The sequence below is a fragment of the Gorilla gorilla genome, chromosome 3 (assembly GCF_029281585.2).
Source record: "Gorilla gorilla gorilla isolate KB3781 chromosome 3, NHGRI_mGorGor1-v2.1_pri, whole genome shotgun sequence".
In the NCBI taxonomy this organism is placed as follows: Eukaryota; Metazoa; Chordata; class Mammalia; order Primates; family Hominidae; genus Gorilla; species Gorilla gorilla.
The window spans coordinates 47,302,123-47,315,759 of NC_073227.2; the positions used below are offsets into that span (position 1 = coordinate 47,302,123).

The 13,637-nt window shown below is 41.6% G+C and overlaps 1 protein-coding gene across 2 annotated transcripts in view; it reads left to right on the forward strand.

Moving 5' to 3' along the window:
• The window catches only part of WDR19 (WD repeat domain 19), a 103,590-nt gene extending 90,574 nt beyond the window's left edge, over positions 1-13,016 (forward strand). For both annotated transcript variants that reach the window (XM_019025463.3, XM_055384806.2), the window contains 6 exons: positions 242-323; positions 2,075-2,225; positions 4,289-4,412; positions 5,398-5,474; positions 5,806-5,930; positions 12,700-13,016. In XM_019025463.3, coding sequence (XP_018881008.3) covers positions 242-323; positions 2,075-2,225; positions 4,289-4,412; positions 5,398-5,474; positions 5,806-5,917 — 546 coding nt within the window. In that variant the 3' untranslated portion in view covers positions 5,918-5,930; positions 12,700-13,016. The remainder of the gene's footprint in view (positions 1-241; positions 324-2,074; positions 2,226-4,288; positions 4,413-5,397; positions 5,475-5,805; positions 5,931-12,699) is intronic.
• Positions 13,017-13,637: the final 621 nt, after the last annotated feature.

A 13,637-nucleotide genomic window follows, 5' to 3' on the forward strand; every position in this document is an offset into this window, starting at 1 on the left:
TACCAAGTGGGCTAGGGCAAAGTGAAAAGCAGAGCATAGAGTAGGTGAGGCCATGGGGCCAGGCAGCAGCTGTTGAAGAGAAAAAAGTGGAGGGATCTCTAGTGGCATCAGCCAGGAAAGTCTACAAGGATCCCACAGTGACCCTGGGCCATCATCAAGGAGTTGTTTATTTAGGGGAACAAAGCATGAATTGGGGCTAATCAACGACTATAAGAAGAGTAAAATATGTCATTTGTTTCAGATTCATGTTAAAAATGGAGATCACATGAAAGGGGCTCGCATGCTTATTCGGGTGGCCAACAACATCAGCAAATTTCCATCACGTAAGTACCACTGACCAGAGCTCTCACCCATGCCCCATGCCCCATGCCGCATGCTAGCACAGCGCCCCTTTTGCAGGCTTCCCTCATACACTAACTCGTTTAATTCTCACAGCAGCTTCATGAAGTGGTATGTCAGGGCCCCAAGACCACTCCCAGGTTTGATGACTCTTCACTGGGAGGATTTACAAGAGTCAACACACAGTAGTACCAAAGCCGAGATTTATCACAGCAAAAGGATCTGAGGCAAAATGAGCAGAAGGATTCACGCAAAGGCGAGCAGGTGCAGGCACGGACCTCCAAGAGTCCCTTCCCAGTGGAGCACACAGGACGCAAGTTCCGTAACTCCTCCACAACTGACTTGTACAACATGGTGAAACGTAGAGTGCCAAGAAGCTCATTAGAGACTCAGCAGCCAGGAGTTTTATTGGGGTGTGGTCACATAGGTGCCCCCTGCGTGGCATGTGCCCAGTTTTCCAGGCTCCCAGAGAGCAGGTGTTCGGCATAAACCACATTGTTTGTACAAAGATTTTAGGCACGGTGAGCCACTCATCAGTTCTGGAAACGGTGGGAACCGTCTCCAAATCTATGTTCCAGATGCGAGCCAAGGGTTAGCTGTTCAAGCCTTTCCAAGGATGACAGTCTCAGGCCTGCACACACAAGTACTTTTCTGAACAAACTGGGACAAAAGAAGTAACATTTGCCCAAGATCACATTGTCAGCTAATAATAGTCTGACTCTGTGTTCGCAAGCACGGTAGGACGTTGCCTCTGAAAAGGCCTCACTATTCCAAAAGACATGTCATGATAACATTCTTAAGTGATTAAATACTGTCACATTATATGACAGGGATCAGCAAACTTTTTCTGTAAAGGGCCAGATGTTAAATATTTTAGACATCGTGAGACATATGGTCTCTGTCACAACTGCTCAACTCTGCCATCTTCTCATGAATAATACATAAACGAATGGGCATGACTGTGTTTCAATAGAGCTTTATGTTTGGACACAAATGTTAACCACATACACTTTTAACATGTCACAAAAATATTTTTCTTTTGATGTTTTTTCAACCATTTAAAAATGTAAAAATCATCCTTAGCTCATGGACCATACAAAAAGTCAGAGGGCTAGATTTGGTCCATGGCTCATAATTGGCCAACCCACATTCTCTAAGTGTATTTTTGTTGTTGTTACATCAAAGTCTACCATGCGGGCAAGGTATGGGATAGGACAGGCACTCTCATGACTGCTGGTGGGGATGGAAATTGGTATGGCCTTTGCAGAAAGCAGTTTGGCAATTTGTGGTAAGAGTATTTTTTAAAAGGTCCTGTTTTTGAGCCAGTAATTCTGGGTGTCTGTCCTGAAGAAAGAATTTGATGCCTGCAGAGAGATTAGTGTATAAAGTCATTAATCCCCCTAATGCTTTTATCAGCAGTCCTGTCAGATGCAAAAAATATATCTAAGAGGCGTGAAAGGAAACTCACGGAAGTATTGCCTCAAGGGGTGCAGGTCCTAGTGTTACAAGGCAGAACATGGTGGTGTCATCAAAGGAAAAGCACTTGATGGGCAGTTAGCCTGACCCCACAGCTACGTACTTTCCTCATTAAACAGATCATATCTGGTTCTTTGCAGAAAAAGCAAAGTTCAGAGACCATGACCCTGTTTTCCTACAGAACCAGGGTGGAGTCCCGCCTGTATCACTGAGGACAGGAGACACTGTGCTGTTGCTGCTCTCCCCTTTTCTCTTGCAGACATTGTACCCATCCTGACGTCAACAGTGATTGAGTGTCACAGGGCAGGCCTGAGGAACTCTGCTTTCAGCTTTGCAGCTATGTTGATGAGGCCTGAATACCGCAGCAAAATAGATGCCAAATACAAAAAGAAGATCGAGGGAATGGTCAGGTAGGCAGAGATGGCTATTTCTGCTATCTAATCATATTTCTCAAAGGTATTTCCAAAAATGTAGCTGCCAATATGCAGGCTCAATAAGAAAACGGTGGGGGGCCAGGTGCAGTGGCTCACACCTATAATCCCAACACTTTGGAAGGCTGAGGTGGACAAATCACTTGAGGTCAGTAGTTCAAGACCAGCCTGGCCAATATGATGAAACCCTGTCTCTACTAAAAATACAAAAATTGGCTGGGCGTGGTGGCGCACACCTGTAGTCCCAGCTACTCAGGAGGCTGGGGCAGGAGAATTGCTTGAACCTGGGAGGCAGAGGCTGCAGTGAGCCGAGATCATGCCATTGCACTCCAGCCTGGGCAACAGAGCGAGACTCCATCTCAAAAAAAAAAAAATGGGCATAGCAATTAGGATTGTATTCAGCTCTAAGCATCAGAAAACCTAACAGCAGCTTGATCAAGTCAGTATTTATTTGACTCATACACAAGGCATCACAGTCCAGGGCTGGTATCACCGTGCCTTGATGCCACCAGACCAGATCCCCGTCTTCCAGCTTTGACATCCGTAGCATAGAGGTTTCCTCCTCATGGTGGCAAGACATCTGCCACACCCCCAGACATCATGTCCTCGTTCCAGGCAGGAAGAAGTAGGGAAATGAGACGTCAAAGGGATCTTCGCCTTTTCGTTCAGAAAGGTACCATCCTCAGGACCTTCAATTTTCACCTCCGTGGCCAGTACTCTGCTTCATAGGATTTAAGGCTGCTAAGTGGAAACAAAGTTCTGTTGGCAAGGAGATGGAGAGAAGCAGCGAACTATGTCTGCCAAAGAGGGATGAACAAAATAGTGGACATTCAGTGGAAGTTCCTCTCAGTGTGAGGAACTTCATATTCACAGGGCCCACTGCCAGCAGAGAGCTCATTTCCAAATCCTGTGCAGCCCCAAAAGCCCTTAGGCACATCCTTGCTTCAGAAAGCAGTCAGTAGCCTGGTTTTTCTAGGTTTTTCTAAAGGAAAACTAGGAAAAAGTAGCCCTTGCATTTGGAAAAGAAAAAAGTCATTGCAGTCATGGAGTAATTCTAAACAACCACTTTTTCAGAAGTGATGACATTTGGGGTTCCTGTTCATTGTTCATTACATTATGACGAGACCCAGGTACCTGAATCTTGGACCCAGACCTTAGCCCAGGGAGATGACTGGATTGGTAATGACAAATGGAAGCAAATGACACTTCACTGGTAGCTGGGCTTGGGAGCTACCCTCATGGCAGAGAGCTCTAAGCTGGATAGGAGTACATGGAATACTCCTTTTTTTAAGTCTAAGTAGCTTCAGACCAAATCGGTCTGACCCAGAATACCTGCTAGTATGGAGAGTGGGATGGGGAGAAGGTAACTAGAAAATGCAAGATCATGTTTACCCCAACAGCATAGAACCACGCTAGCTGGGGCTCTGGCTGGGAGGAGATGCTAGTCATTCTCTCCCCATGCACAAATGGTTTATAGCTATGTGGTCCAATATGGTACCTGCTAGCCACATGTGGCTATTTTAATTTAGTTAAAATGGAATAAAAGTTAAACTTAGTTCTTCGCACTACCCGTATTTCAAGTGTTCAAATGTGGCTCATGGCTACCATATTGGATAGCACAGAATCCGAACATTTCCACTGTCACAGACAGTTCTATTGGACGGTGCTGGTATAACTTGTACCACTTCTGTTACACAAAAGGGAGAGACAGAGGGAAAATACCAAGCTCACCACTCCAGTAGCACAGGAAGAGAGAAGACTGCAAGACCTACCCATGCTTTCTGCCGTTGAATGTGCTATGAACTCCAGTTCCCAAAGGTGGCCCATGTAACACCCTAGAACCTAACCGATCCTAGGTACTCTTCCTCCTCCCTGGAGTGGATCAAGGGCTGGTGTGAGCTTGTAAGTATCTCTCTAAGCCCAGAGTCTGACTATGAAGTAGGTGTGTCATATGTCCCTGGTTTTCTAAATATGCTTTCTCTTTGCCATCCCCGGTACATGAATAAAACGGCATTTTTAAATGACATGATTCTTCCTCACAGGAGACCCGATATATCTGAGATAGAAGAGGCCACGACTCCATGTCCATTCTGCAAATTTCTTCTCCCAGAGTGTGAACTCCTCTGTCCTGGATGTAAAAACAGTATCCCATATTGCATTGCAACAGTGAGTTCCTTTATAGTAATTTCCCTTTCTTTGCATATATATTTGTAACCCATTTGAATACTTGATGTATGTCAATATTTTCTTCACTTTTAAAATAATCTTATCCCTCAAATTTCCTGCAACATCTAGCATTTTATTTAATAGTCAATACAGTTAAAGGTGATATTCAAAGCAAATAATAATAGTGGAGGCACTATCACTGCAGGACCAAATAGCACAGACTCGGGGATCAGACCGTCCCGGGCTCAGTCCTCTGTAGTAACACCTGCCTACTGAATCAACCACAGATTGACGAGCTACACAATTCCTTGGTGCCATCCTGGCAGGCTGCAGCACTTAATAAGCAGTAGTTTTTATTATAATATTGAGACCTAGTATCAGAGAACTTTAACATATCAGGTTATTTATAATTTACTGGATTAATTTAAGCTTTATTTTAAAGAAAACTAAATTCAGGTAATATCACAAAACTGAATATTATTCCTTTAAACATGAATCTGATAAGTAAAACCTAGCTTTAATCCTTTTAATGCTGTCTCTCTGTTACCCACACATGTGAAATAGCAATGATTTTATAATTTAGAGGTCTGACTTATAACTGGAATTCAATTATTATAATTGAATAACAGGCAGGGTGCAGTGGCTCATGCCTGTAATCCTAGCACTTTGGGAGGCCGAGGCAGGCGGATCATTTGAGGTCAGGAGTTCAAGACCAGCCTGGCCAACATGGTGAAATGCTGTCTCTACTTAAAACACAAAAATCAGCCAAGCATGGTGGCGCACGCCGTAGTCCCAGGTGCTCAGGACTCTGAGGCAGAAGAATCGCTTGAAGCCAGGAGGTGGAGGTTGCAGACAGCCAAGAGTGTGCCACTGCACTCCAGCCTGGGTGACTGGGCAAGATTCCGTCAAAAAAGAAAAAAAATTGACTAACAGTGGGAGTTTTTAAAATAAAGATGAATTTAACTCTTAAACATCCTGTTTCCAGGGTCGACACATGTTGAAAGATGACTGGACGGTGTGTCCACATTGTGACTTCCCTGCTCTATACTCAGAATTGAAGATGTAAGTGTGCATCACGTCACTCAGTCTCACTGATTTCTCCCGACACAGGCCTTTCATTCTACCTCTTTTGTTCTGAAGCATTCTTCTATTTGTGTTCCTAAGGATCTCTAAAGACTCAAATTGTCTTCTGGGAAGAACCTCCTATGACCTTTGAGAATATTATCTTTAAAGAGGATCTTGCATGAGACTGAATAGTTCTGATTCTCAAATTGCATGGTGGACATGTGTTAAGAGGTGTAGACAGAAAGTAGTTGTCTTTCTCATTAGAGTAACCCAAAGCTAAAGGAATGTTATATATTTAATTTACTCTGCCTTTCCCTCCCCTAAACAGCATGCTAAACACTGAAAGCACATGTCCTATGTGTTCGGAAAGATTAAACGCCGCTCAGCTGAAAAAGATTTCAGACTGTACCCAGTACCTGCGAACGGAGGAGGAACTGTGAGTGGCATGTGCAGGTGAGTGGCAGAGCGCCCACGCACCTTCTGGGCGCAAGGGTCCACAGCGTGCATGCAGCTTTTTACTGTGTATCAGTATCAACTCCTTTTAGTGCATCATGGAACTTGCCAGATTTGAACAATCTGACAACCACCTTTTGATGTATTTTTTTTAATGCTAAAATGCAGGTATTATCATCTCCATAATGACAAAGGTTGTTTAGCCAAGCAGTATGATTCTGACTAGACCAGATTTTGTCAAATCTCACAGGGGTCTTTTTAATCACTCCATTAAAACTAGAGCCAGCTAATAAAAGTTTTTTTTTTAGGGTCTGTGATATAATTCAGGAGAATATATTGTAAAAATGTTGGCTTCCAGAGATTTGGAAATAATCTCCATTTCTTTTTCTTTCCAAGTCCCATTTTTGTCACGTGGAAGCTACACATATTCCTTCTACTTCATTCCATTGGAAGCACTTACTCGTGGCCACACATACTGCAGAGGAAGGCAGGGAAATGTAGTCTTTAATTGAGAAGCCAAAAGCCGTGCCAAAACTCAGGATATTCTTTTACCAAAGGGAAAAGTGAAAGTAATTCATCTCTGACACAGCATCTCACACTTAGCCTGGTTAGACAGGAGTCAGATGTCCCTCCACAACCTCTCTGTGTTTTCCCTTCCTCCGGAAGCGGCAGCTCCAGCCAACCAGTTGGACAGGACAGAAACCTACATATTATCTAGATACCTCTCACCCTCAGCCCCCATGAGCAAGGGCTCTCAGGCTATCTCCAGTATATCTGGTTCGTGGTTCTCTTGGCTTTTTATTGCACCTGCAAAAACAAAGAGCCTCCAAGTCTGTCCATGAATAGGCCCAGCCTCCTCCTCCTGCCTCAGGTCTGATTACTCACCATGTTGCAGCCCCGCTGGCCTTCTTGCCCTTCCCTGGCCACTCCAAAATGTTTTCCACAGAAGTTGCACCCTCTTACATTCCCACCATCAGCACACAAGCGTTCGTCTCTCCATTCCACATCCCTGCCAACAGCTGCTGTCTGTGTTACTTTTTTTTTTTTTTTTTTTTTTGAGACAGTCTTGCTCTATTGCCCAGGGTAGAGTACAGTGTCATGATCTCGGCTCACTGCAACCTCTGCCTCCCAGATTCTAGTGATTCTTGTGCCTCAGGCTCCCTGAGTAGCTAGGACTACAGGCGTGTGCCACCACGCTCGGCTAACTTTTGTATTTTTAGTAGAGACGGGGTTTCACCATGTTGGCCAGGCTGGTTTCGAACTCCTGACTTCATGCGATTCGCCGGCCTCAGCCTCCCAAAGTGCTGGGATTACAGGCATGAGCCGCCACACCCAGCCGGGTGTTTGTCTTTTTATTGTTCAGTTCTAAGAGTTCTTTATATGTTCTAGATACAAGTTCTGTATCATGTATATGATTTGGAAGTATTTTTTTGTGGGTTTTTTCCCTTTTCTTGTTTTTTTGTTTTTTTTTTAATAGAGGCAGGGTCTTGCCACATTGCACAGATTGGTCTCGAACTCCTGGGCTCAAACAGTCCTCCTACCTTGGCCTCCCAAAGTGCTGGGAATACAGGCATGAGCCATCATGCTCAGCCTTGATAGCATCTTTGATGCACAAGTATTTTATTTTGATGAAGTCCAATTTATCTGTTTGATTTTCACCCCCTTTGGTTGCTTATGCTTTTGGTATTGTATCAAAAACCATTGCCAGGCTGGGCACAATGGTGCATGCTTATAATCCCAGTGCTTTGGGAGGCCAAAGTGGTAGGATCACTTGAGCTCAGAAGTTTGAGACCAGCCTGGGCAACATAGTAAGACCGTGTCCCTACAAAAAAATAATTAGCCAGGTATGGTGGCATACACCTGTAGTCCCCGCTGCTTGGGAGGCTGAGGCAGGAGGATCACTTGAGTCTGGGAGGCTGAGGCTGAAGTGAGCTGTGATCAAGCCACTGTACTCCAGCCTGGGCAACAGGCTCAAAAAACCAACCAACCAATCAACCATTGTGTAAAGTAGACACAGTGGCATGCAGCTGTTATCCCAGCTACTCAGGAGGCTGAGGCAGGATTGCTTGAGTCCAGGAGTTCAAGACCAGCCTGGGCAACCCAGCAAGATCCCATCTCTAAATAAAAACAGTGCCTACTCCAAGGTCATGAAGATTTACACGTTTCCTTCTGGGAGTTTTATAGTCATTACTCTTATATTTAGGTCTTTGATCCACTTAGTTTTTGTGTCTGGTGTGAGATAGGGATGCAGCTTCCTTCTTTTGCATGTAGATATCCAGCTGACCCAGCAGAATTTGCTGAAAAGACAAATTTTCCTCATTGACACTGGATTATTGTCTATTTGAATTGTAAGTTTTTTATGTATGTATTCTAGATACAAGTTCTTTGTCAGATATATTTTGCAAATATCACACTCTGTGGCTTCCCATTTCTTTTTCTGAATGGTATCTTTTGATGAGGTTTTGATTTTGATGAATTATAATTTATTAAATTTTAAATTTTTTGGTTATTGCCTTCTTTGTCCTAAATATATGTGTGTGTGTGTGTATATATATATATATAGAGAGAGAGAGAGCCTACTAACAAGTCAGGAACATATTTTTCTGTTTTCTTCTAGAAGCTCTAGATCTGCAATTTATCTTGAAATAATGTTTCCAGTGTGAGGAAGGGTTGGGTTTTCTTCCCCTCAAATGGATATAAAATGTGGGCCTATTTCTGGACCCTCTCTTCTTTGCCGTTGACATGTTTTTCCCTTATTTTAATACTACACTATCTTCATTACTGTGGCTTTATAGAATCTCTTAAAGTCAGGTATTGTGGATCCTCCAATTTATTTTTTTTCCAAGATTGTTTTGGCTGTTATTCTTTTTATCTTTGTAGACAATTTTAGAATCAGTTTCTCAAATTCTGTTTTAGAAACCTGCTCAAATTATGATTGGGGCTTGTATTAATTTTGTTGCTCTACAACAAATTATCACAAATTTAGCATCTTAAAACAACACACATTTATTATCTCACAATTTCTATGGTTATGGGTCAGTAGTCTAGGTGTGGCTTAGCTGGGTCTTCTCAGGGTCTCTCAAGGCTATAATCATCGTGTTGACTGGAGCTGAAATCTTATCCGAAGTCTGTTTCTAGTCTATTTGTTAGGTTTTGTTTTCTTTGGCGGGGGGAGGATTCTGATCTTTGTGGTCAGAAGACTGAAGCCCTTAGCTCCTACAGGCAGTTTCCTGACACGTGACCCTCCCCACAACACGAAACTGCTTCAAGTCCAGTGTAAGAGCATCTCTCATATTTACAATCTCTCCCTTCAGGTAAAGTCTGGACCCTATTATAAAGGGCTCACCTGATGAAGCCCACAACAAACTCTCTTTTGATTCGGTGTCCGTTGATTGGGACCTTAACTACATCTGCAAAATTCCTTCATCTCTATCATATAATTAAATCTAATATGGTTATTATCACATCATATCACAAGCCCTGCCCACACTCAAGAGGAAGGTATTACACAGGATAAGTATCACTGGTGTGGGAAATTTAGGGACCATCCTAGAATTCTGCCTATCACAACAGTTACATTGATTCTGTAGATCATTTTGAGAACTGACATCTTTAACAACAGCAGTCTGCCAATCTATGAATATGGTATATCTCTACATTTATTGAGATCTTTTTCAGTTCCTCATCACTGTTTTGCAGGGTTGTTTTTGAGATGGAGTTTCACTCTTGTCGCCCAGGCCAGAGTGCAATGGTGCAATCTCAGCTCACTGCAACCTCTGCCTCCCGGGTTCAAGCAATTCTCCTGCCTCAGCCCCCCGAGAAGCTGAGATTACAGGCACTCGCCACCAAGCCCGGCTAATTTTTGTATTTTTATTAGAGATGGGGTTTCACCATGTTGGCCAGGCTGGTCTTGAACTCCTGACCTCAGGTGATCCACCTGCCTCGGCCTCCCAAAGTGCTGGGATTACAGGTGTGAGCCACTGTGCCCGGCCTATTTTGCAGTTTTGAATAAAGAAGTCTTTCGTGTCTTTTGTTACATTTATTTCTAAATAATTTGGGGAGATTTTAATACTCAATGAAATTTAGTTTTTTTCCATTTTCTAATTGATTAAATAGGAAAGTGCAATTAATTTTTATATACTGACCTTGCATCCTATAACCTTTCTAAATGGACTTATGTCTAGTAGTTGTACTGTAGAATCCTTAAGATTTTCTGTGTAAACAGTCATCTACAAATAGACAAAAAATTTACTTATCTTTCCAATCTTTATAACTTTTATTTTTCTTCTCATACGCACTGGCTAGGACCTCCCCTACAATGTTGTGTAATAGTAGAGTCAACATCCTTGTCTTGTTCTCAGTGTTGGAAGAACGCATTTAGTATTTCCCTATTGTGATGTAAGATTTTTCAGAGAGGTCTCCTAACAAATTGTGGAAGTTTCCTTCTAGTTTACTAGGTGACAAATTTTGTCAAATGCTTTTTCTCTATCAATTGAGATGATATGGTTTTTTCTCTTTAATCCATTTATATGGTAAGGTATATTGATTTTCAATGTTAAAGCCAACTTTTACTCTGGAGATAAACTCACTTGATCATGATGTATTATCCTATTGCTGGATTATTTTGCTAATATTGAGAATATTGTGTCTGTGTTCATGGGGGATACTGGTCTGCAATTTTCCTCTGTTGTGATTTTTTTTTCAAGTGTTTGTTATTATCAGGCTGAATTTAGGTCTACAGTTTTGTTACTTGTTTTTTATTTGTCCTATCCACTTTTTGTTCAGTTCCTCTTGTCTTGCCTTCTATTTGACTAAATATTTTTTCGTATTTGATTCTTCTATTGACTTTTTACCTGTTTTTACAAAATTTTCTACTTGATTAATATCCTATTATATATATATATACACACACACAAATATACATATGTACACATTATAAATCCTGTAATACAATGATACAATTTTTCTTTAGTTGTGTCTTTTTAAAGGAAATTATAAAGAAAAAAATACAATGTAGCTTTACATTTACCCACATTTATAACTTCAATGTTATTCTTGCCTGAATCCAAGTTTCCATATGGTATTATTTCCTTTCAGCCTGAAGTACTTCCTTTGACATTTCTTACATGTGCAGGTTTGCTGGTGACTTCTTCTCTGTCTTTATTTTCCTTCATTTTTGAGGATATTTTCGCTTGATATGGAATTCTGAGGTTTTCTTAAAGCACTTTCACGACTGTCTCCAGTATCAAACTTCATTGTTCCCCTGTATTTACTGGTTTCTTTCTGGCTACATTCAAGGCATTCTCTATTTTTGGTTTCCAGAATTTTGACTATACTTGCCTGGGTGTGGTTTTTAAATTTTTTTAACTTAGGATTTTCTAGAATTCTCGAATCTGTATGTTTATATTTTTCCCTCAATTGGGACATTTTGAGACATTATTTCTTCAATCACTTTTTCTATCCCTTTCTGTCTTCTTATTCTGGAACTCCAGTAGTATCTGTGTTTGACTACTTGATGCCCAAAGGTCACTAAAATTCTTTCCTCTGTCATCTTTTTTTTCTGTTCATATTGGATAATAGTTTTGATCTATATTCTAGTTCACTGACCTTTCTTCTAAGTAAAATTTTTTTTTTTTTTTTTTTTGAGACAGGGTCTCACTCTGCTGCCTGGGCTGGGGTGCAGTGCCACAATCATCGTTCACTGCAGCCTCAAACTCCTGGGCTCAAATGATCTTCCTGCCTCAGCCTTGCAAGTAGCTAGGACTACAGGCATGTGCCACCATACCCAGCTTTTTTTTTTCTTTTTTTTAGACATGGGGTCTCACTATGTTGCCCAGGCTGGTCTTGAACTCCTGGACTCAAGTGATCCTCCCACCTCAGCCTCCCAAAGTGTTGGGATTACAGCTGTGAGCCACCATTCCTGGCTTTCTAAAAAAAAAAAAAAAATTTTTTCAGATTTTGTCCCAAGTTTATAACTGTTATCTATGGGAAAATTAAACTGCAAGTGGAACCTTGTATTTTTAAAAAACATCCACAGAATCTCTCCAAACACTATCAATCACGGCATTAGATTATGCTTTATAGAAAACTTCAAGTAACCAGACCATGGTACATCATAGCTCCTTGCAGATATGTCTTCATTGAGTTATAATTATGCACTATCCTTCAGAAACGTCATTATAGCCAGGCGCAGAACCTGTGGCCATAGTCGCAGCTACTCAGGAGGCTGAGGCGTGAGGATCACAGGAGCTCAGGGCTCTAGGAGACTATAATCATGCCTATGAACAGCCACTGTACTCCAGCCTGGGCAATGTAACAAGACCCCATCTATCTCCTAGGAAAAAACACACACACACACACACACACACAAAGTCACTGTAAGCATCCTTATTCAGTGAATACTGGTTGAAGCTGTTGTTCACTGGCTTTTAGACAATTATAACAACTGTTTAATTTCAGGAAAATTTTTTCTCTACAAATTGCTGAGCACTTTGCATTTGTTCTTCCCAGTGAGATGGCTGTTATCAGCATCCTTACTTCATTACAAAGGCTCAAGAGCTTACCCACACAATTTTAGTCAGTTGGCAAGGCTAGTACTGAAACTTGATGCGGATTACAGTCTGGAGATTTCTAACTTGAATGTTTCCTGTTCCACATTCTAGAAACAGGCAAAAAAAAAAATTCTTCTTAGTATGTTTGGCTTTATTACTAAATGCCAGCCATTACTTGAAACGCTTCTAGAGGCATGTGTTCTGTTTGTCCTTTCTAGATACAATGCTCCTGAGAAGACGGCATTTTCCACAGGAGGTTGTTTCCTCCACTGGTGGATTTAAGAGACGGTCCTTTCTGGATACAGAGAAATGAAACAACAGTGACCTCTCCAGGTCGGCACTTTCCGCTTCTGTACGGTGGCAAAACGATGACATGTAACCTTGCTGTTTATTGTACTTTGTATATTTCCCCTTCAAAGTCTTACACACTCTAGCCTCTGCATTGTTAATAGTAACCTATGACATAATTGTAAATATTCAGCTTTTTGCTAACTTTTGTATTTTGAAAAACTTTAAAATAAAATTGTTGACTAGATATCTGTGATGTTTTCCTGGATTTGGAGACAGAAAAAGAGATAAAGGTAGTTCTGAAGGACATTGTCAAGTTTGAACAACACAGATGTGAACAGCGTAAAAAGCTTGAAATGAAAAGTTGTTGTTTATACAAATCACAGCTATTAAGCAGAATCAGCCCAGAAGCAAAACATCAAAAATTAGGAAAACCAATCTTGTAAAGAATGAATGAAACTATCATCAGCTTATATCTGCCGAGTCATTCTACTGCATACTGCAGAATTCCCGTCACAAAATTAAGTCATTTGACTTCCCCTGAAAACATACATTGTTTGGAATCTCTTCTCTGAGGCTGTGTGAAGGTTCTTTCCCCATATCACACATACAACACACACCATCCGTACACACACACACTCTGTCTCTCGCTCCAAGGGAGTCCACACTTTTCCCACATCAGTATATGCTTCCTTGCCATCCAAGGCCAGTCACCAAAGTCTGAGCAGCTGACAGAAATGAGTCAGGGAGTCAACTGTGAATGAATCCGATGACATTATTTTACAGTATGGCCCCAGCAACCTGAGCATTACAGTGGTACCCAGGGGCCTAAGCTAGGGCCCAAGGTGCCAGTAATGTTTGTTGTATA